The sequence below is a fragment of the Salvelinus sp. IW2-2015 genome, linkage group LG1 (assembly GCF_002910315.2).
Source record: "Salvelinus sp. IW2-2015 linkage group LG1, ASM291031v2, whole genome shotgun sequence".
Lineage (NCBI taxonomy): Eukaryota > Metazoa > Chordata > Actinopteri > Salmoniformes > Salmonidae > Salvelinus > Salvelinus sp. IW2-2015.
Genome location: NC_036838.1, coordinates 25,438,152 through 25,461,015, shown reverse-complemented (window position 1 = coordinate 25,461,015; position 22,864 = coordinate 25,438,152). Strand labels below are relative to the sequence as shown.

Sequence of the window (22,864 nt, the reverse complement as noted above, 5' to 3'; positions counted from 1 at the left end):
ATACGTGCAGCATTAAAATTGGTAAGAAAATAACAGAAATCTTTAACCAGGGGCGGGGCCTTCGCCAGGGTTGCAATCTGAGCCCTGCACTCTTCAATATTTACATTAACGAATTGGCCACTATTCTAGAAAAATCCTCAGCCCCTGGTGTTAGTCTCCACAATTCAGAAGTTAAATGCCTACTCTTCTCAGATGACCTATGCCTGCTGTCACCCACAGCACATGGCCTACAGCAGAGCCTGGACCTGCTAGAGCAGTACTGCCAGACCTGGGCCCAATTAAGTTTTAGAAACATCTCAAATACAGTGACCCCCTCTCATATCATTACCAAGCCCTGCAATTCCAAGAGCTGAGCAAAGAAAAMAGTCCCCTCATCCAGCTGGTCCTGGGGCTGAGTTCACAAACCTGTTCTACTAACACACTGAAGCCTCAGGACCAGAACATCCAATCAATCAGAATAAACCAAATTACAACACAGTCAAAACAAAACTACATTGCTTATTGGGAAACACAAAGCAAAATGCAGTGCTATCTGGCCGTAAATCGACAGTACACCGTGGCTAACTTTTTGACCATGGTTACTGATCAAAACCTTAGAAAAACCTTGACAAAGTACAGGCTCAGTGAGCACAGCCTTGCCATTGAGAAGGGTAGACACAGGAAAACCTGGCTCCCTGTAGAGGAAAGGCTGTGCAACCACTGCACAACAGCAGAACCTGAGACGGAGCTGCATTTCCTGACAAAATGTCAAAAATATAAAACAATTAGAGAGTGTCATTTTCCCAAATTTGAAACCCTTATTCAAGGTTTCAAAGACCTCTCTGATGAGGATAGGCTATTCGTCCTGTTGGGGGAGGACGCAGAGAGCTGTGGGTTGGTAGCGTACTACATTGCTGCATGCCATAAGTTGAGGGACTGTGTCTGACAGACCAATCAACCTGCACATGTACTCTACTGTATGCTTATTGTTATTGTTGAATGTATGGTTATTTTGACCTTGGTTATTGTTGTTACTGTTGTCCTGTTGACAATTTTGATTCTCATTTTTTTTAATATATATTTTTTTATATTGTAAATATCCAAAATAAGCGTTTGGCAATATGTACATTGTTACGTCATGCCAATAAAGCGAATTGAATTGAATTGAATTGAGAGAGAGGGGGAGAGAGAGAGGACGAATAAGAGAAAGTGAGATTAAGGGAGTGGTAGAGCGAAGGTGAGAGGAGCAAACACTTGTTTATATTTTTGTGTCTACAACTACATGTTTTCCCTTCAACCGTCTCTCTCTCGCTCTCTTCCCCCAGTCCATCTCATTACTACACAGTGAACCGTGGCGTACCAGCTGACTACTACAGCGTCTACAGTAGCGTGGGGGGCGGTCCTGGCTACGTGGAGGAGTACCCCTTCTACCCTCCAGGCGTACGTCCTGACAGCATCTGCTCCGTGTCAGCCGTGGGCTACGACCGCATGGGCCCCCCTCGCTGGACCAACGATGAGAAGAGACGCTCACTGCGTGACGGGCCTCTCTACGGACCCCCGCCCCCCCGAGACCCATACGGCCCCAAACCCAGCCCTGCCTATTACGACCAGATGGATGCAGCCCAGACCGCCATGAGGCGTCTGTCCATCCAACCTAGGTCTAGGTCCGTTCCCAGGTCCCCCTCCTCGTCCACGGGTGGTCCCTACTCTCCCAGCCCCCATAGCTTTGCCTCGCCTATCTGCTCACCCTCGGCCCGGTTTGACAGAGGACCAGGCAGGCTACGGGAGGATGTGATCTATGCTGACCCCTCTGTGTATGGACTGAGGAGATCACTGAGCTCTGCCCAAGGTGAGAGAGGGGAGAGGGTGTGTGTGTGTATTTGTGTGTGTGTGGGGGAGAGGGTGTTGGTGTACAGTATGTGTGTATGTGGTGTGTGTGTGTGTGTGTGTGTGTGTGTGTGTGTGTGTGTGTGTGGTGTGTTGTGTGTGTGTGTGTGTGTGTGTGTGTGTGTGTGTGTGTGTGTGTGTGTGTGTGTGTGTTGTGGTGTGTGTGTGTGGTGTGTGCGTGTGTGTCTCAGCACTCCCATGTGGTGTGTGTTTTCAGTCAGGAGTCAGGCTGTTAAGGATGAAGATTTGTTTGTGTTGCTAGGCCAAAATCATAGTGATCCCAGAACATCCTGGTTATTTATCTTATTTCAGTATGATTACCCTGGAGACAGGAGGTCGCTAAGCCAAGGAATGTACCACTACAACTACCCTGCCTCCCCCTCTCTACACAGCAAAATGGTATGTCCTCCCACAGAATGTTACACTGTCAAGAGATACAGACCAATGAGTCCAATGTCAAGTTTGGGAGACACTTGGCTAGAGTACTCACACACACTTTCACACACCTACACACTCACTTGGCGGGGATAAGGTCCTCGGCAGCTACCTCTGCTTAAAATGTAACCAGCATCTAAAGGTATGCTATAGCTGTGCTTTCCTGTTGTATCTGGTTTGAGTTCTTATGTCTGTCCTCCCTGTCTCCACTATCTCGCTGTCTCTTTTTCTTTCATTCTTGGTCTCTCTCTTTCTTTATTTCTGTCTGTCTCTCTCTCTCTCTCTCTCTCTCTCCCTCTTACACTCTCTCTGTCTGTCTCTGCGTCTGCTGGTGCCACTGATGCTGCTGCTACTGGTTTCACTGGTGTCTCTGGTACTGGGTCTGTCCTTGTCCTTTTCACTGTTGCTGCTTATGCTGCTCTATTAGGAGGACATTTTAGACCTGCAGCTCCAGAGAAACCTGGAGTACCTCGATCAACAGGTACGTACCGTAGGCATCTCTGGACACACCTCTACCCCTGCACAGGAACACTCACACGCCAAACAAAATCGGACCGTTTAATACATTCTACGTCCCACATTTCGTTGATTCAGTCAGTTTGTGCCCAGTGGGAAAGCTTTGTAAACTTACTGAGTACAGAGAAGAAGTCGTGAGAAATTGAGAAGAGTGACATTCTGATCGTCCATAAACTGTTGGTTATATTAAACCCCATCGCATAGTGTGGTTGACAGCATTTGTGTTGACAATGTTTGCCACATTGTTTAGATGTATTGTCACGTGGAAGATTGTCCATGTTGTCAACTCTGCCACCTGCTAAACACCTGTTTCTCACGAACACAGTCCACATTCACTCCCACTGTCTTACCTTCTTTCCCCCGTCTCAATGTCACTGACTGCTTACACCTTATAACAATGACCAGTTCATAGTGCTACAGTATACACACTATTTCAGATCACTGTAGCACAGTATTGGAACTATTTGTTGGACATTGCACACAAACAGATATGTGTCTCTTCGATGTATCCAATTTCATTCTCAAATGTAAGTAATAAAAATAAAAATAAACTAGTCAGGGATTATTACTGCTAGACGTCAGGCTCCTGTCATTACTGTGGCAACCAGGAGAATGATGGGCAGTGTGTTTTGCCCCAGGTGACCGGGAGAGATCACGTTATCGGCATGGTAACCAGAATGGTGGAGCGATCCTCCCCTAGAGCAAAGCTCTTCTCACAAGTAAGAGAGGAGAGAGTGTCCCAGAGAGACAGGCTTCAGCTAGACCCACAGCCCCCCAAAACAATGGTTTTRCAAATGATTTTCCACCTAAAGCCTTTGAACTTTTCATATAAGTAAAGAATAATGTAAAGAATAATGTTTCTAACCATGACCCAGTCATATGCCATAACCCAAAGGAAAGCAGTTCCAGCCCACTATTTGTAAAACACTGCTCCACAAAGACTCCCACACCCTCACACTATCCCCCTCCTCAAAGACGAATAATAAGACACATGTATCTATGCAATAAGACCAGTAAATGCACTTGCCTTGTAGCCACAGGCTTTCTGCTTTCAGAGTGTAACTAAGCTTGTGCTTGTGCTCTTTCCATAGAGGTCAGCTACTGCCCCCTTCAGGGCTTTTCTAGTCACCAGTGATTTAGGCTAGGAGGCTCAGCTGTTGTCTAGACAGAATCAAGGTGAAGGATTCCCCCCTGACTCCACAGTCTCTCCTAAGGTCTATACAGCCAAGCCTAAGCCTGCCTCTCCCTCCTCTCTCCAGTACCCTACTCTAGCATGTGGATGTTAGACGCTAGGCTCTCTTCTAGCTTTCGGTTTCTTTGTCCAACCAATTCGATGGCGATTTTAGTTATCCATTTTGCTTCACCGTGCAGTGTTGTATGTGTCTTTGTTAAGTTCCTTTGTTTTTCCATCTGTGTTCTATGCCATATCCTYTCTTGTGCTGTAGCCTTATTGTGTCTTGTTGCGTCACAACAACCGGCCCTCTTCTGCGTGCCCCTCTGTCTTCACTGCGATGTCATATCCTTCTTCACATACTATCCAATCACAGTGCTCCATAAGGACATGGACAACCTGGATATGACCTTTGATCTTTTGACAGAGGGGTTTAGCATTCCAGCTCACCCTGTCGGCTCTTACTGCTCGATGCTGTAAACATCACAGTTTTATTTATGCTTTTTTAAAGTTATTGATTTGTTATTATTATGATCTTATGTGTCTAGTATATCAGTATTAATAGTGATTCAATATAAATTGTCCTGTGCAGTAGTGATGTCATATGTACAGTATGTACTATGCACATCGTATGGTACAGTGTCTTACACTTATTCTGTTTGGTTCTACGCTATTGATAAAGTGTTGTGTGCAGCCACATGGATCTGGGCCATTCCAATTGCTCACTCTGGCTGCGAGTTGTTTTTCAAACCCTTGATCTATGAAGAATTTGTTTGAATAAGGGTTCTGGTTGATATAATGTAAGTATTAAGAATGAGTCCTGCCTCTGTTTTCCAGGTGCCTCCGTTCCATGACCCATACAGGGAGCTTCACCCCACACTGAAACTCAACGAGATTGAGACCAGCGTAAGGCCACATCCCTCCATCTAACCATCCTCTCTCCTCCTCTCTTAAACAATCCACCTTCAGAAACKATCCTCTCCCCTGCAAACACACTTCCTCCAATGTCTGTCTCTCTCTCTCTCTCTCGTTCTCTCTCTCTCTCTCTCCTCTGCTAGAAACTCTTGGGTCGTCTATGTGAGCAGAACAGGTTTCTAAAGGACCAGGAGGCAGTTGTTCACAGGCTGAGAATGGACAAGGTACTGCACGAAATACAAAGTTGCTAAAGAAAGTAAACATAAAAGACCACCCCTTGGTAAAGACCTAGCGTTCCTCTTCCCCTGTCCTAACCTTAACCATTATCAAGTGAGAATGCAAAACTGACCCAAGGTCAGCATTTAAGGGCAACGTCARCCTACTCCCCAACCATTGCCTGACATGTCCCCTGTTACCTGCTGTTCCCAGGACAGCCTAGAGGGAGCGCTGGTGGCCACACATCAGGAGATGGAGCTGTACCGGGGTCAGCCGCTGGTTGCAGACAAACTACAGCTGAAGAAGGAGACYCTGCAGAACCAGCTCATCAACATCAGAGGAGAACTCTCCCAGGCATCCAGCGTAAGACACATACAGGAGATTATAGCAATCTATGATAATCCAMAGTGATCCATTATATGTACTGTAATCTAAATTTGATGAGTAAATCAAGGAGATCCTTTCAAGGTATCCTGTGAAAGAGACATGGAGCATAACCCATTTCTCTAAATCTAAAATATGATCATCRATTTGTAATCTATAACATCTGATCACCATCAGATGACAACTCTCCTACTCCAATGTGATAGATACTGTATAGTCAATGGATTCAACATACAGTCAGGGTTTTTCACGCATAGGAAAKAAACGCATGTGCCCACCACCTAAGCCCCTTTTTGATCTAGGAAAAACCTTCATAGTTCCAGGTCCTGAGTGTCTGCTCTATCCCCTGCTGTCCCCAGGCTCTGACCACCACACGGATGGAGTTTGAAGCTCTGGAGGACGAGGTCAACGCTATCCATGGGGACCTGTGGGAGCAGCTCAACGCAGGCGGGCAGGTACACGGACYCCCTCTCTCCATCAGGACCCCAAACTGGTCATCTACTCTGTGATCCACCTAAATCTTCAGCGTTTTTCTTGTGGCGTGTTTTTAGCCAGTCACCAATTGAACACTGAATTTGAAGCCTAGAAATGAAATGACTAGAATGGAACTGATCCTATAATCACCTGCTCATAAACCCACCTGTATGGTTCCATTCTAGCTTCTAGGGCTTTTCTTTGGCTGTTTTCCAGTTACCACAGTGTTATCCTAGGTTGCTAATAGCTGAGCGGAAACCTTCCTTCTAATCAATAATTTAAAAYGCATATGAATCGCTCATCAATAAGAAATGAACACAATAAAAATGTTCATCATGTTCTATTTATCATTGTGTAGTCAACCTGCCCCATTAAACACCTGACTCTCCCTCCTTTCCATGGAATGTAACCTGGCTCATGGTGGTGAACTGTGAAGAGACTGCCTATAAGAGTGCAGTGTCTGTGACCCACTCACTAACACYGTCGTATTCACTAGGAACGAAATGGACGCAAACGGGCCGAAACTGGGAGAGAGACCCTGAACTTGTCCAATAAAAATGCATGTTTTCATTTTCTGTTGCGAAATGTTTTGCTACAGTGTGCACTAATCAATGCAACCCTGTTGTTTTCAAAAGACACTAAGGCTACCTGGTGTCACTCTCTCACACTACTCTGGTCTTATAACTGAGCCACCGACTGTAACTCCTGCATCACTCACTAACTTGTTTTCTAACAGAAGACTTTATAATGACAAAAATAAGTTATTAACAAGCTATTAGTCAGTAGTATACTTAAAATGTTCTTCTCTAACATTTTCCTCTCCTCTATCCTTCTCGTATCACCTTTCCTTCCCTCGTCTTGTGTCCACCCCCTTACTCTCCTTGGTCAGAGTGAGATGGTCCATAGACACATTCAGAAGGAGTTCTGGAGAGTTCAGGAAGTGTGGGAGGGACTCCACAAGAGCAACCTTTCCAGAGGCACAGACACAGCCAAACACAGGGGTACGCATCACCTCACAACAACATAACATACACTATAGTCTTACACACATATTACACACAGTAATTGCCACTCCAACACAAGATGGTTTTCGAATAAATTATTAAATATGAGTATTTGGATGAACAGTATGCTACATGCATATCTAACTTCCTTCTCTCTTTTTTTTGTATCAATCTCTCCTCTCTTTTTTTGATTACGCAATTCTCTTTCTTGTCCTTTCCTCTCCTCTTCTCTCATGTCCCCCATCTCCCTTTTCCCTCTCTCCCACAGTGGCCAGTGGGGCATCAGGTTCCTTTAGCACCAATAGTCCTGCCAGTCCCCTGAGTTCAGTAAGCCTCACCAGTCCACTCAGCCCCTTCTCCCCAGTGCCCGGCTCCCAGGCTTCCCCCACCAAACAGCTGGGTCCGGAGGTAAGCACCAGCCCTTCCTACCACCCACGCAACTACCCAAACACCAACCTGGGTCCCCACCTGTGTCGTCAACCTAACACCCACCTGAGTCCTCAACCTAACACCCAGCCAGATCAAAGTGTTCAACTAGGTCCTGAATCCAACACCCAACTAGGTGCTGATCCAAATAGACTAGGGTCTGAGCCAAAAACCCACCCCGGTCCTCAGCCTAACATCCACCTCGGTCCTGACCCAAACACAAAATACCCCCATATACACTCTTTATCTCACACCCAGTCCAGGTCTCTCAGTCCTGAAACACAGTACCAAATCCTGTACTTAGCCACCCAGTCCCGTCCCAAACTTAAATCCCTACTTAACACCCAAACAAGTTCTGAGCCAAATAGACACCCTGGTCTTGAACCAAATGTCCACCCTGGTCCTGAGCCAAACTCCCACCCTTGCACTAGCCAAGCCAACCAGCTTGCCACTGTAGAGAGTACAGACACCCAGCAACATGCACAACCATACACCTCCCAAGCCAACCAGCATGACCTTAGAGACACCGAAGACACCCAACCAAACACCAGCCCCAACCCCAACCCCACCCACAGCACCAGCCAAGTCAATCAGCCTGCCAATATGGACAGTACACATCTAGAGCCACACAGCCACCGAGCCAGCTCTGGAGTTCCACTCCTCCATGTAGACAGCCATAGCTTTACCCACTCACCCACCCACCCTGCCAAACTAACCAATCAGCAAGCACCTACTGGCAGTAACCCCAGCCACCAACACACCCAGCTAGCCAATGAGCTTTCCCCTCAGCCGAAACAGCAAGCCATTGGCTACAGGAAAGATGTTCTCCCAGACCCACCTTCCTACCGAGCTAGCTACCCTGCCTTCCTCAGACATCCACCTCAGCGCACCCACCTGACTGTCCCTGAGACCCAGTACTCYTCTTCCCGCCAAAACTCCTGTCTGGTTAGCCAACTAGCCTGTAGCCATACTCCAGATCCACATAAACACTCCCTACCACCTCACCCCAGGTCCAGAGTTCTCAGTACTGAAACACAGTACCGGGTACTCTGCTTAGCCACTCAGTCCCGGGAACAATCCCAAGGACGATCTCGCTCATGTACCCGCACTCGCCCGCTCACCTTCCCCAACAACCAGCTAGATGTTAGCGACGGTGCTTACCCTACACCCCACACCCCGATACCACCACACACTCATCCAAACAACAGGCCTTAGGTCAGAGTGTACAGGAAGACCCATRTCTAGACCTGGCGGACTGTACAGTGCCACAACTGCAGCAGTTGTAGCCCACACCAGACAGACTTGACACAACAACAGTTATAATGTGATGTTGTACTATGTTATGATGATGCAGCTTATATTACTGTGTATTGCCAATAGTAAAAAGCAAAGCTGGGGGTTTGAAACAGAATGTGTTATGCTTTCTGGGGAAAYGTTGAGGCTGAAGGTGACTAATGGTCCTAGTCAGTTAATAAAGTTAAATTTRCGTGTCCAGCAGGCTCAGGGAATCCTCACTGAAGGATATTCCCAGGAAAKAGGAAAGTCAGGAGTTTGCAACCTSCATAACACATAGTTAAATCATTCTATAAAGTGCCATTTRAACATCAATGACTTCTTTCACTGCCGGGGAAAAAAAACTTGCTCTGAAGTTCGTGCAGCGCTGTTATTGACCAGGGCGCACGTACACATTTTCCTTTCATCTCAAATCTAAAGAGCATGACCTGGTTAGGACAGCCAGACTGCCTGCATGTGTGTCCACCAGGCAACAGAGAGCCTTCACATCTCTCCTGATCCACTTTGCTGTGATTCAGTTAGAGGAAGTTAGGATGACAGGTTATTTCAAGTGTTCTGCGTAATCCCCGGCCAACTACACAGACACACATTATTTATACAAACAMAATTGGGAGGTGGAGCGGAAATGTGGCAATGTGGAAATGTTCTCCTGTTTCTTCACGGCGTCACTCACTATGTAGAACATGGCACTCAGTGGTGTAGGTCTGTGGGATACACAAAGTGCCKGGCAGACCGTCCGTTCGGTTCCGCACCTCTGACCAATCAGGGCGTTGCGTTTTCATCCATCGTATCTGTGGTTGGATGGCCGTGTGATATAGTCCTGATCTACAGCATAATGTAGTAGCAGCTTACAAAAGTTTAGCTTCGTATAGCTCCGCTGGGCCTCCCCCTCCCAACTCCAGTCCTTCAGGGTCAAAGTGTCTGCTGGTCTTCTTTCCTCTATGGTGCTTAATCAATCAATAGATTCATTAATTGATAACAAGGAATATGATAGGCCAAGAAATCCCCTCGGCGGGTTTCCCAGGTCCATATCAGCTGATTGATTAAAAGTGAGGGATGTAGTTCAGACGATACTGAGGCACTGGGGACGGATCCTCCTGTTTTAGTATAAAACCCTGAAGCCTGTAGTGCTCTGCCTTCCTCTGGCTCTCAGCCAACTCTCTCTTTCTCTCTGTCGGGGAATMGAGTTCATAATGCCGCTGACGTGTGAGTTATGGTGCGGAAAGAGCAGACAACAGCAGTTGATTTTGTGAATCATATAATCCTACGTGTCATCTGTGTTGCGTAATGACTGTAACTGTTTACAGTGTCTGTAAAATGCTGGTGCTACTTTCTATCTTTGTTTTTCCAATTCAGCAGCAATCAGTGGTCTGTATCAGTACTACTAATATGATTAGAATGCATCAGTGTGTGCATTCACGCTAGCTCTCAGTCCAGGCATCTCATTGGACACCTGTGACCCTTCACCCCTGAAGTTCTTGGGGTCGGGGCTCCATTCCTCAAATCGTCCCATGATCCTCTCTGCTCTGCACTCTGCCTGGCTTTTGTCACTCCTCCTGATGCACAGCGCTCTCTCTTCCTCCTCCTCCCTTCCTCCTCCATCCTTCCTTCCTTCCTTCCCTCTCTTCCTCTCCTTCTCCTTCCCTCCTTCTCGTGGCTGTAGGACATTGGCCCGCCACGGCCACCACTTCCCAAATCCTACTGCCCCCTGGAATCGCCCCCCTCCATCCCCCCTCTGCCATTTGACAGCTCCGCTTGGCCACGCAGCCTGGGCCTGGAGGAAGGTTACCTTGACGACGAAGAGTCCCACGGCAGAAAGGTATTTGGTGACGGGAGGGTGGGAGGGAGTTACCATCCCTGCCATGCCCCCTGGCCACGCCCCATGGCCACGCCCCCAAGCAGGTATATGTCCATAACCACTGATTCAGGGACAGATTTATTTTCATACCCCTACTGGGTAAAGTAAGGATAAGCGGTATAATAAACTGATCCTAGATCTGTGGTTAAGGCAACTTCTACCTCAAGCGCAGTTGTTACCTGTCCTTGAAGCCATCACTGTCTTCCCCAAAACGCTCCCGAACTCCTAAAGCTTTTTCATTCCTCATCACCCAATCCCTCCACCATACACTCTCACACCTCTCCGTCTGTTCTAGTGCTTCACTACTCATGGCTCTTATTCCACCATCTCTTCCTTCTTTSTCTCGCTCTCCATCTCGGCCTGTATCCTTTCTCCAAAAGCACCAGCACTAGAAATGATTATTCTCCTCAGTGACACTGGTCTCACCTTAGTATGCTCTTACACATTGGACAACAGCTGTCAATCAATCACTTTCTATGGTTGATACTGCAAACTCTTCATGCATTTAACAGCACAATTGGTTCCTGTGTGGCCAACAATATATTCGTCAGTAGACCAGTAATTAATCAAACAAGTTCTAAAGCAACAATATCAAACAAAAATGAAAACACAATGCAGTGTTTTAAATATAATCTAACAAATCATTCTAGTGTACTGGGTGCTTCTGAATGCTACGGCTAAGCTAAGGGCGAGTTGCAGGTTCCCATAGGAACGCTAAGGTTGTGGTTTCTTTACCATGTTGTCTGTGTGTCAGTTGGTGTAGTGATGTGGTAGTAATGTGACTGTGCTAGTCCCTGTGCTAGTGCTGTGTCTGTGCTGTAGTGTGTAGACCGTACGCTTCCGCTTATGCCGGATCTATTTCCAACCATTGAGCTCTGGAATCTGCCACTATATCTGTCAATAACCCCATCATTACTGTCCACACTAATGCATATTATGTAATGCATTCTGTGTTTGTGTAACCATATGGCAAATGGCTACCTGCGTAGCTGGGTATGATGCTATTGCCTGAACAGTGCCAACACTCTCCTGGTGTGTAAAGCTCTTACTTTTGATTGGGTGATGATTCATTAGCTCCTCCTCGTGTTCTGTGTTGCAGCAAAAGTATGGTTACCGACAGGATGTGTCGCCGGGAGAACGGACCAATAGCAACGAAGCTCAGGAGCTGGATCAGGATCGACAGGCCAACATGAATAAAGGTACAGGAAGCAATGGAGCCTGAGTAATGAAGTTCTGGTTTGTCAGTCTGCATAGGCAGCAATGATTCACACATTGTAGTCTACTGCTTGTGGCCTTTGTGGGTAAACGTGTAATACTACCTTGCATTTAAACTAGCAGAGTTATACAATCTCTATGGCGCCAACAAGGGGAGTTCTATTTCAGTTCACTAAACCTGTACTGGAGCTACTGTGAAATGTTTTAATTAATATTACATATGACTTCTTTCGCAAATGCATTTCTGATCTAATCCCCAACTGTTAGATAATGCTAAACCTAAAAAAGAGAAGGCTCCCCACAGACTCGGAATGAAATCCACTTCAAATGTCAAACCAAATCTAATAGAAGATTAAATGACATCATAATCYAGTGTATATTACTGCTAGCACAAAAATACAATTAGATTACTAATACGGTCCTCATGACTAGCTGTAACTTATAAAAGCCAATTGTTTACAGAATAATAGATTGGATTGTAGCCCCCATGACTCATCCTCTGTGTGGATGTGTCCCAAATGTCATCCTATTCCCTACATAGCGCKCTACTTTTGACCAGCGACTATATAGGAAATAGGGTGCCATTTGGGATGCACCYTGTCCTCCTCTGACATGCTGTTTGTCTGTCCCCTGACCAGTGGGGATTGTTCCTCCCAGAACTAAGTCTCCCATGGAGGACCAGGGCCACTCCTATGACCATGGAATCACCCGACGCAACGGAAAGGTGCCCAATGGAATCTCCAGGGTAGGCAGCATGCCGGAGAGGGCATTATGGAACTCAGGAAGCTTACATGCTATGTGGATGATGTGATATGATCAATAGACATGATGTATTGTAACTATATTATGATATTTTACCGATTGATGGTGCCTTTATGTTGTGGGCCTACGTCTGGTGTATTGAAGGGTGCAATCAAATTGATCCTTTAAAGATCTTGACATTTGATGTTATATTCCATTGTCATTCCCTCCATCATAATTTCCATGTCATTCCTGCGTCATAGGAGCGCCCGAAGAGTGCAGTGTTCCCTGCTGAGGTGAAGTCCAAGATGAGCATTGAGGAGCAGAACGAGCGTATCCGTAGGAACCAGAGCAGCTCTGTCAGGGACAAGAGACGRAGCCTGAACCTGGGTAGCCAGGCAGGCAACAACTACAGAGTGGTAGGCTCTCATAACTATTTACATATACACACTGTATACATTGATAGCCAGCCACCAAGAATATGTACTGCACGTTGAAATGTAACTTGAGTAGGATCCAATATATTGTTCTGGCTAGAGGTATTCTCGGGTCTAAAAAGTTGGACCCGGCCACGGACAGACCTGAGGACAATTCAGACCCGGACCTGAACGGACRCGGTATTTTTTTTAAGGGGGATCTGGACCCGAACGGACCCGAGAACCATCAAACCTGGACCTGAATGGACCCGAAGACAACCAGACCTAGACCTGAGTGACAAAAAAATTATGTTTTTCAGCCAATTTGCTCTTCTTATTTATGAATAGGTTTTTATATGTTGGCTAGGCCTTCTAAATGACAATAKATTCACCTTATTAGTGTAAAATAAATATGCAATAGGCCATGCTGAGCTGTGGTCAGGTACATTCAGTTCCACACGGGTCTATCAYCTGTAGTTGCATAGACCCYAAAKCCGYTGAAAATCAAACAGGATCCGATCCGGACCAGAGGAAAAGTATTCGGGTTTGGGTGGACCCATGAAGACCTCTAGTTCTGGCCCCTTGGCTGTCTCTCCTGGCCATGATGATTGGCTGAGCCTTTGGTACGGCCTCCCAGTCTCTTTCCTAAATGTTTATCTCTGTGCGTGTCCAGGTGAAGCGGAGGCTAACAGCCCATGAGGTGGACATCAAGGACCTGGAGGCTGCAGTACGGGGCGGGGGTTTGCAGGAATCACCCCGGGAGGAGATTGCTCGCCTCAGACGGTTACAGATGGAACCTGACCACTACGACCTGGACATCAGCAAAGAGGTGAGACACACTCTGGAAACCAAAACAGTGTGAAAAAATCCTTATGTGACTATGATCCAGTCGTGAAATGATATCCCAGCAAATATGACCCCATTGGCCCCATGTGTGTATTTTGGTGGGGAAGGTGGGCAGGGGTTAGCCCACACAAAGTACTCACCAAGCCCGCACCAGCCCAACACGGTCTAGCCCAGAATTGGCTAGCCCACACCAAACCTAGCACAGGCTAGCCCACACCAAGCCCAGCACAGGCTAGCCCACACCAAGCCCAGCACGGGCCAGCCCACTACTTAATAATGTAGAAGTGGGGGATAATTTGAATATTCAGGGACATGGTTTGCAAATACCCCAATTCACGTTGTTTAGTTAAAAAATTATACAAGATAAAAATTGCTGACACCATTCAAACCAATCAGAGTTCGTAATTTTAAAGCCAATTGTCTCAGAATCACCTTTTTTCAGCTAGAACCTTATAGTTCCAAGGTGACTAACGTTGTGTGAAGGATTGGGAGACAGGCGCAGGAATGGGTAATATGGGTTTTATTGCCCCAAATTACATTGTGCCATATAAAGGCATGGGGACAAAGACCAAACAAACATGTATACAAAACACAGGGTTGAAACCCGAACAAAAGTGRGCGGAGTACCTCGAATACATACACGGGAAGAGAACCGAAAACAAAGGAGCACAATGATACACCACAGGACGAGACCTGTAATCATATATGCACAATTTGCACGGCACAAAAGCCAAAACAACACAGCACAGGTACTCACAGGCACAACGGACATGGAAACAATAATCGATAGCCCAATGATAAAACAAAGGTCACATTTATACAAATACAATCAGTGAGGAATATGAACCAGGTGTGCGTAATGACACACTTCAGTGCCTAGAGGCCGGTGACGTAGACCTCCGAAACTGGTGCACGGAATGAGCAAGAGTACCGGAGGGAGGGATCCGTGACAGTGACACTTTATTTTTGTGCAACCATTACTGAGAGTGCCATTCCAGTTTAAGTGTTCTGTTGTATAATGTAAAACATATATTTTTTTATCCCCATTTTCGTGATATCCAATTACGATCTTGTCTCATCGCTGCAACTCCCCAACGGGCTTTGGAGAGGCAAAGGTTGAGTCACATGTCCTCCGAAACATGACCCGCCTAACCGCGCTTCTTAACACCTTCCCACTTAACCCAGAAGCCACCCGCACCAATGTGTCGGAGGAAATCAATCAAGCCTTGAATCAAACCCAGGTTTGCTGTGATGCAACTCCTTCAAGACTTTTGGAAAAGCATTCCAGGTGAAGCTGGTTGAGAGAATGCCAACAGTGTGCAAAGCTGTCATCAAGGCAAATGATGGCTACTTTGAAGGATCTAAAATCTATTTGATTTGTTTAACACTTTCACTATGTAATATTTTTTTATTTTGTATAATGCCAATGATAAAGTCTGTACAGTTGACATATTAGGAACTTGAATTTTCTCTTGTAAAAATAATAACACACAGTACTGGTCAAAAGTTTGGACACACCTACTCATTCCAGGGTTTTTCTTTATTTTTACCATTTTCAAAATCCAAATMTATTTTATATTTGAGATTCTTCAAAGTGGCCYCTCTTTTCCTTGATAACAGCTTTGCACACTCTTGGTATCCTCTCAACSAGCTTCATGAGGTAGACACCTMGAATGCATTTCAATTCACCTTTTCACYCGTACCAACAAATGGGTGAGATCATTCTACAGTGGTCCCTGGAGTGTATGCTCAAACCGMTTTGATAAGAATGCTTATTTAGAACATCCAGTTTCGATTGACGCAACAGYCAGCATTTGAGCTAGCCACACAGTATTTTCACAGAAACATTTTGCACAAACACAGTCCTTACAAAGTTATGTCCTGAATGTGACGAGTTGATTTTTGGATGCAATGTTCAGACATTCACAGAAGTATCTACAGCATAACACAATCATCCAAACCAGAAAATGTAAGCTACATTAGTCCTAGCGCTAACTGAGGAAATATTAACGTTACACAAGCGGTCATATTTAGATAACTCTCGGCTGACAGAAACAACAATYTGAATTAGCTAACAGCAATTACTATTCACAATGAATCACATCACAGGTGAGCTCAACATTGATTGAAATAGTTGAGTAAAATGCTTTCTAGAAATCGAAAAGTAATCCGATGATGGGTAGTTTGTGTGCACCGCCATGTTTGTTTTTCACGTCAACCAAAGATAATWAGAGAAGACAAGATGAGTTTGGTCTGTTTGCAGTATGCTTGTTGAAGGGGGTGTGTCGTCTATGATCATTCWCTTCCCTTCATTCAGTTCCGTAAGTTTACCCAAAAGATGAGTGAACCATTCCTTCCCCTCATTATAACATCTTTGGTCTGACAGACATTTACGTGACACCCAGAAGGCATTGTTTAATGTCAACAAACATGGTGCCACACCTAGCTGGCAAATAGCTTAGCATTAGCTAATTACAATCAGTACCACCTTCAAAAAAGTATTTTACATACATCATAGGTGTCCATTACAATCTATGCAATAATTGGAATGCATTATTTGTCATCAGTACTTGGAAACATGTGAATAAAATTGTAAATACATTATGCTCCATACACACATACATACTATGCTACAGTAGATGCGACAACACGATATATGGAAAATAAGGCACTTACTTTGATAGGATGTCCAAGGTTATTGTGTGTAAGGAAAACAACAAGGCAGGCAATGCGAGCGCCAGCAAAACTGCTGGTGAAGTTCGAGGGCTCTCCTCGAAYAGAGAAATTTGACCGGCTCAGTAAAGCCTCAAACATAAATTGTTTGCAACTCTGAAATGGGATAATTCTATGTGAATTAATGAGGAGGCGGAACACACCTCAATTCAAATTGTTATTAGAAAATACAACTTGTTCGAAAATAATTTGAAATTGACAAGTTGAAACATAGCCTATAGATAATTAGCAGGCAGCGTGTCTTGGTTTGAGGGCAGCGCAGGTTACCTGTCCTGTTGCGTAGCAATCCCATTTTGGAACAGTGAGTGCATTCTGACATCACATGCATAAAACAACTCACTCTGGGGCGACCTTTAAAGAAGTGTGGAACTCACATATGAAAATTGTAAGAGGTGTGCCTTGTTAAAAGTTAATTTGTGCAATTTCTTTCCTTCTTAATGCATTTGAGCCAATCAGTTGTGTTGTGACAAGGTAGGGGTGGTATACAGAAAATATGCCAATTTGGTAAAAGACCAAGTCCATATTATGGKAAGAACAGCTCAAATAAGCAAAGAGAAATGACAATCCATCATTACTTTAAGACACGAAGCTCAGTCAAACCGGAACATTTCAAGAACTTTTAAACTTTCTTCAAGTTCAGTCACAAACACCATCAAGCGTTATAATGAAACTGGCTCTCATGAGGACTGGCCACAGGAAAGGAAGACCCAGAGTTACCTATGCTGCAGAGGATAAGTTCATTGGCGTTACCAGACTCAGAAATTGCAGCCCAATAAATGCTTCACAGAATTCAAGTAACAGACACATCTGAACATCAACTGTTGAGTGGACACTGCGTGAATCAGGTCTTCATAGTTGAATTGCTGCAAAGAAACCACTACTAAAAGACACCAATAATAATAASAGACTTGCTTGGGCCAAGAAACACGAACAATGGCCATTAGACCGGTGGAAATCTGTCCTTTGATCTGATGAGTCCAAGTTTGCGATTTTTGGTTCCAACTGCTGTGTCTTTGTGAGATGCAGAGTAGGTGAACAGATGATCTTTGTATGTGTAGTCCCCACCCTGAAGCATGGAGGAAGAGGTGTGATGGTGTGGGGGTGCTTTGCTGGTGACACTGTCTGTAATTTTTTTAGAATTCAAGGCACACTTAACCAGCATGGCTACCACAGCGTTCTGCAGTGATACSCCATCCCATCTGGTTTGCGCTTGTGGGACTATCATTTGTTTTTCAACAGGACAATGACCCAACACACCTCCAGGCTGTGTAAGGGCTATTTGACKAAGAAGGAMAGTGATGGYGTGCTGCATCAGATTAACTYGCCTCCACAAGCACCCGACCTCAACCCAATTGATGGTTTGGGATAAGTTGGACCGCAGAGTTTTTACATTTTTTATTTCATTTACAAAAGCGACCTGGTCAAGATAAAGTAAAGCAGTGCGACAAAAAAAACAACACAGAGTTAGTTACACATGGGATAAACACACYTACAGTCAATAACACAATAGAACATCTGTATAAAGTGTGTGCAAATGAAGTAAGGAGGTAAGGCAATAAATAGGCCATAGTGGTGAAGTAATTACAATTTATCACTTACCACTGGAGTGATAGATGTGCAGATGAGGATGTGCAAGTAGAAAAACTGGTGTGCAAAAGATCAGAAAAAAATATATATATGGGGACGAGGTAGGTAGTTGGTTGAATGGGCTATTTACAGATGGCCTCTGTACAGCGGTAGCAATCGGTAAACTGCTCTGACAGCCGATGCTTGATGTTATTGAGGGAGATATAAGTCTCCAGCTTCAGGGATTTTTGCAATTCGTTCCAGTCATTGGCAGCAGAGAACTGGAAGGAAAGGTGGCCAAAGCAGGTGTTGGCTTTGGGGATGATCAGTGAGATATACCTGCTGGAACACGTGTTACGGGTGGGTGTTGCTATGTTGACCAGTGAGCTGAGATAAGGCACATCTTTATATAGCAAAGACTTATAGATGACCTGGAGCCAGTGGGTTTGGCGACGAATATGAAGCGAGGACCAGCCAAAGAGAGCATARAGGTCACAATGGTGGGTAGTATYTGGGGCTTTGGTGACAAAACGGATGGCACTGTGATAGACTGCGTCCAATTTTCTCAGTAGAGTGTTGGACGTTATTTTGTAAAGGACATCGCCGAACTCAAGGATRGGCAGGATAGTCAGTTTTAAGAGGGTATGTTTGGCAGCATGAGTGGAYGAGGCTCTGTTGTGAAATAGGAAGATTTATTTTGGACCTGAATGGACTTATTTTTGGATTGGAGATGCTTAATATGAGTCTGGAAGGAGAGTTTACAGTCTATCCAGACACTTAGGTATTTGTAGTTGTCCAGATAACAGATAACTATTGAATTCGGAAGTTTACATACACTTAGGTTGGAGTCATTAAAACTTGTTTTTCAACCACTCCACAAATGTCTTGTTATRGTTTTGGCAAGTCAGTTAGGACATCTACTTTGTTCATGACACAAGTAATTTTTGTGTTGTTTACAGACAGATTATTTCACTTATAATTCACTGTATCACAATTCCAGGGGGTCAGAAGTTTACATACACTTAGTTGACTGTGCCTTTAAARAGCTTGGAAAYTTACAGAAAATAATTGAATGGCCTTAGAAGCTTCTGACAGGCTAATTGACATKATTTGAGTCAAATTGGAGGTGTACCTGTGGATGTATTCCAAGGCCTACCTTCAAACTCAGTGCATCTTTGCTTGACATCATGGGAAAATCAAAAGAAATCAGCCAAGACCTCAGAAAAAATATTGTTGACCTCTACAAGTCTGGTTCATCCTTGGGAGCAATTTCCAAACGCCTGAAGGTACCATGTTCATCTGTACAAACAATAGTATGCAAGTATATACACCATGGGACCACGCAGCCGTCAAACCCTCAGCACTGCGATAGCATTTGTGCCTAACCGCTGCGCCCTCGGGAGCTTATGTAATATGTTTTTATTTGTAATGCCAATGATAAAGTCTGTACAGTTGACATATTAGGAACTTGAATTTTCTCTTGTAAAATAATAACAACACAGTACTGGTCAAAAGTTTGGAGCACACTACTCATTCCAGGGTTTTTCTTATATTTTTACCATTTTCAAAAATCCAAATTTATTTTATATTTGAGATTCTTCAAAGTGGCGCGCTTCTTCCTTGATAACAGCTTTGCACCGCTCTTGGTATCCCTCTCACCAGCTTCATGAGGTAGACACCTGGAATGCATTCAATTCACCTTTTCCGCGTACCAACAAATGGGTGAGATCATTCTACAAGTGGTCCCTGGAGTGTATGCTCAAACCGTTTTGATAAGAATGCTATTTAGAACATCCAGTTCGATTGACGCACCAGGCAGCATTTGAGCTAGCCACACAGTATTTTCACCAGAAACATTTTGCACAAACACAAGTCCTTACAAAGTTATGTCCTGAATGTGACGATTTGATTTTGTGGATGCAATGTTAGCACATTCACAAAGGCAACATCATAACACATCATCCAAACCAGAAAATGTAAGTACATTAGTCCTAGCGCTAACTGGAGGAAATATTGACGTTACAACAAGCGGTCATATTTATAGATCACTCTCGGCTGACAGAAACAACAATGTGAATTAGCTAACAGCAATTACTATTCACAATGAATCACATCACAGGGGAGCTCAACATTGATTGAAATAGTTGAGTAAAATGCTTTCTAGAAATCGAAAAGTAATCGATGATGGGTAGTTTGTGTGCACCGCCATGTTTGTTTTTCACGGTCAACCAAAGAATATAAGAGAAGACAAGATGAGGTTTTGGTCTGTTTGCAGTATGCTTGTTGAAGGGGGTGTGTCGTCTATGATCATTCTCTTCCCTTCATTCAGTTCCGTAAGTTTACCCAAAAGATGAGTGAACCATTCGCTTCCCTCATTATACAATCTTTTGGTCCTGACAGACATTTACGTGAACACCCAGAAGGCATTGTTAAATGTCAAAAACATGTGCCACACCTAGCTGGCAAATAGCTTAGCATTAGTAATTACAAATCAGTACCACCTTCAAAAAGTATTTTACATACATCATAGGTGTCCATTACAATCTATGCAATAATTGGATGCATTATTTGTCATCAGTACTTGGAAACATGTGAATAAAATTGTAAATACATTATCTCCATACACACATACATACTATGCTACAGTAGATGCGACAACACGATATATATGGAAAATAAGGCACTTACTTTGATAGGAATGTCCAAGGTTATTGTGTGTAAGGAAAACAAACAAGGCAGGCAATGCGAGCGCCAGCAAAACTGCTGGTGAAGTTCGAGGGCTCTCCTCGAAGAGAGAATATTTGACCGGCTCAGTAAAGCCTCAAACATAAATTGTTTGCAACTCTGAAATGGGATAATTCTATGTGAATTAATGAGGAGGCGGAACAACCTCACATTCAAATTGTTATTAGAAAATACAACTTGTTCGAAAATAATTTGAAATTGCAAGTTGAAACATAGCCTATAGATAACAAAGGCAGCGTGTCTTGGTTTGAGGGCAGCGCAGGTTACCTGTCCTGTTGCGTAGCAATCCCATTTTGGAACAGTGAGTGCATTCTGACATCACATGCATAAAACAACTCACTCTGGGGCGACCCTTTAAAGAAGTGTGGAACTCACATATGAAAATTGTAAGAGTGTGGCCTTGTTAAAAGTTAATTTGTGCAATTGCGGAGGCTAACAGCCCATGAGGTGGACATCAAGGACCTGGAGGCTGCAGTACGGGGCGGGGGTTTGCAGGAATCACCCCGGGAGGAGATTGCTCGCCTCAGACGGTTACAGATGGAACCTGACCACTACGACCTGGACATCAGCAAAGAGGTGAGACACACTCTGGAAACCAAAACAGTGTGAAAAAATCCTTATGTGACTATGATCCAGTCGTGAAATGATATCCCAGCAAATATGACCCCATTGGCCCCATGTGTGTATTTTGGTGGGGAAGGTGGGCAGGGGTTAGCCCACACAAAGTACTCACCAAGCCCGCACCAGCCCAACACGGTCTAGCCCAGAATTGGCTAGCCCACACCAAACCTAGCACAGGCTAGCCCACACCAAGCCCAGCACAGGCTAGCCCACACCAAGCCCAGCACGGGCCAGCCCACTACTTAATAATGTAGAAGTGGGGGATAATTTGAATATTCAGGGACATGGTTTGCAAATACCCCAATTCACGTTGTTTAGTTAAAAAATTATACAAGATAAAAATTGCTGACACCATTCAAACCAATCAGAGTTCGTAATTTTAAAGCCAATTGTCTCAGAATCACCTTTTTTCAGCTAGAACCTTATAGTTCCAAGGTGACTAACGTTGTGTGAAGGATTGGGAGACAGGCGCAGGAATGGGTAATATGGGTTTTATTGCCCCAAATTACATTGTGCCATATAAAGGCATGGGGACAAAGACCAAACAAACATGTATACAAAACACAGGGTTGAAACCCGAACAAAAGTGTGCGGAGTACCTCGAATACATACACGGGAAGAGAACCGAAAACAAAGGAGCACAATGATACACCACAGGACGAGACCTGTAATCATATATGCACAATTTGCACGGCACAAAAGCCAAAACAACACAGCACAGGTACTCACAGGCACAACGGACATGGAAACAATAATCGATAGCCCAATGATAAAACAAAGGTCACATTTATACAAATACAATCAGTGAGGAATATGAACCAGGTGTGCGTAATGACACACTTCAGTGCCTAGAGGCCGGTGACGTAGACCTCCGAAACTGGTGCACGGAATGAGCAAGAGTACCGGAGGGAGGGATCCGTGACAGTGACACTTTATTTTTGTGCAACCATTACTGAGAGTGCCATTCCAGTTTAAGTGTTCTGTTGTATAATGTAAAACATATATTTTTTTATCCCCATTTTCGTGATATCCAATTACGATCTTGTCTCATCGCTGCAACTCCCCAACGGGCTTTGGAGAGGCAAAGGTTGAGTCACATGTCCTCCGAAACATGACCCGCCTAACCGCGCTTCTTAACACCTTCCCACTTAACCCAGAAGCCACCCGCACCAATGTGTCGGAGGAAATCAATCAAGCCTTGAATCAAACCCAGGTTTGCTGTGATGCAACTCCTTCAAGACTTTTGGAAAAGCATTCCAGGTGAAGCTGGTTGAGAGAATGCCAACAGTGTGCAAAGCTGTCATCAAGGCAAATGATGGCTACTTTGAAGGATCTAAAATCTATTTGATTTGTTTAACACTTTTTTGGTTACTACATGATTCCATGTGTGTTATTTCATAGTTTTGATGTCTTCACCATTATT

The 22,864-nt window shown here is 44.5% G+C and overlaps 1 protein-coding gene across 1 annotated transcript in view; it reads left to right on the top strand.

Annotated features, from left to right (window-relative positions):
* The window catches only part of LOC111963554 (pleckstrin homology domain-containing family A member 6), an 86,716-nt gene that overhangs the window by 51,750 nt on the left and 12,102 nt on the right, over positions 1 to 22,864 (top strand). Inside the window, exons 9-23 of the mRNA XM_070443459.1 lie at positions 1,305 to 1,845; positions 2,179 to 2,265; positions 2,729 to 2,782; positions 3,456 to 3,536; positions 4,826 to 4,894; positions 5,047 to 5,127; positions 5,333 to 5,482; positions 5,863 to 5,958; positions 6,867 to 6,978; positions 7,250 to 7,389; positions 10,364 to 10,519; positions 11,658 to 11,757; positions 12,412 to 12,518; positions 12,778 to 12,933; positions 13,604 to 13,759. Of these exons, the coding sequence (XP_070299560.1) occupies positions 1,305 to 1,845; positions 2,179 to 2,265; positions 2,729 to 2,782; positions 3,456 to 3,536; positions 4,826 to 4,894; positions 5,047 to 5,127; positions 5,333 to 5,482; positions 5,863 to 5,958; positions 6,867 to 6,978; positions 7,250 to 7,389; positions 10,364 to 10,519; positions 11,658 to 11,757; positions 12,412 to 12,518; positions 12,778 to 12,933; positions 13,604 to 13,759 (2,086 nt within the window). The remainder of the gene's footprint in view (positions 1 to 1,304; positions 1,846 to 2,178; positions 2,266 to 2,728; positions 2,783 to 3,455; positions 3,537 to 4,825; positions 4,895 to 5,046; positions 5,128 to 5,332; positions 5,483 to 5,862; positions 5,959 to 6,866; positions 6,979 to 7,249; positions 7,390 to 10,363; positions 10,520 to 11,657; positions 11,758 to 12,411; positions 12,519 to 12,777; positions 12,934 to 13,603; positions 13,760 to 22,864) is intronic.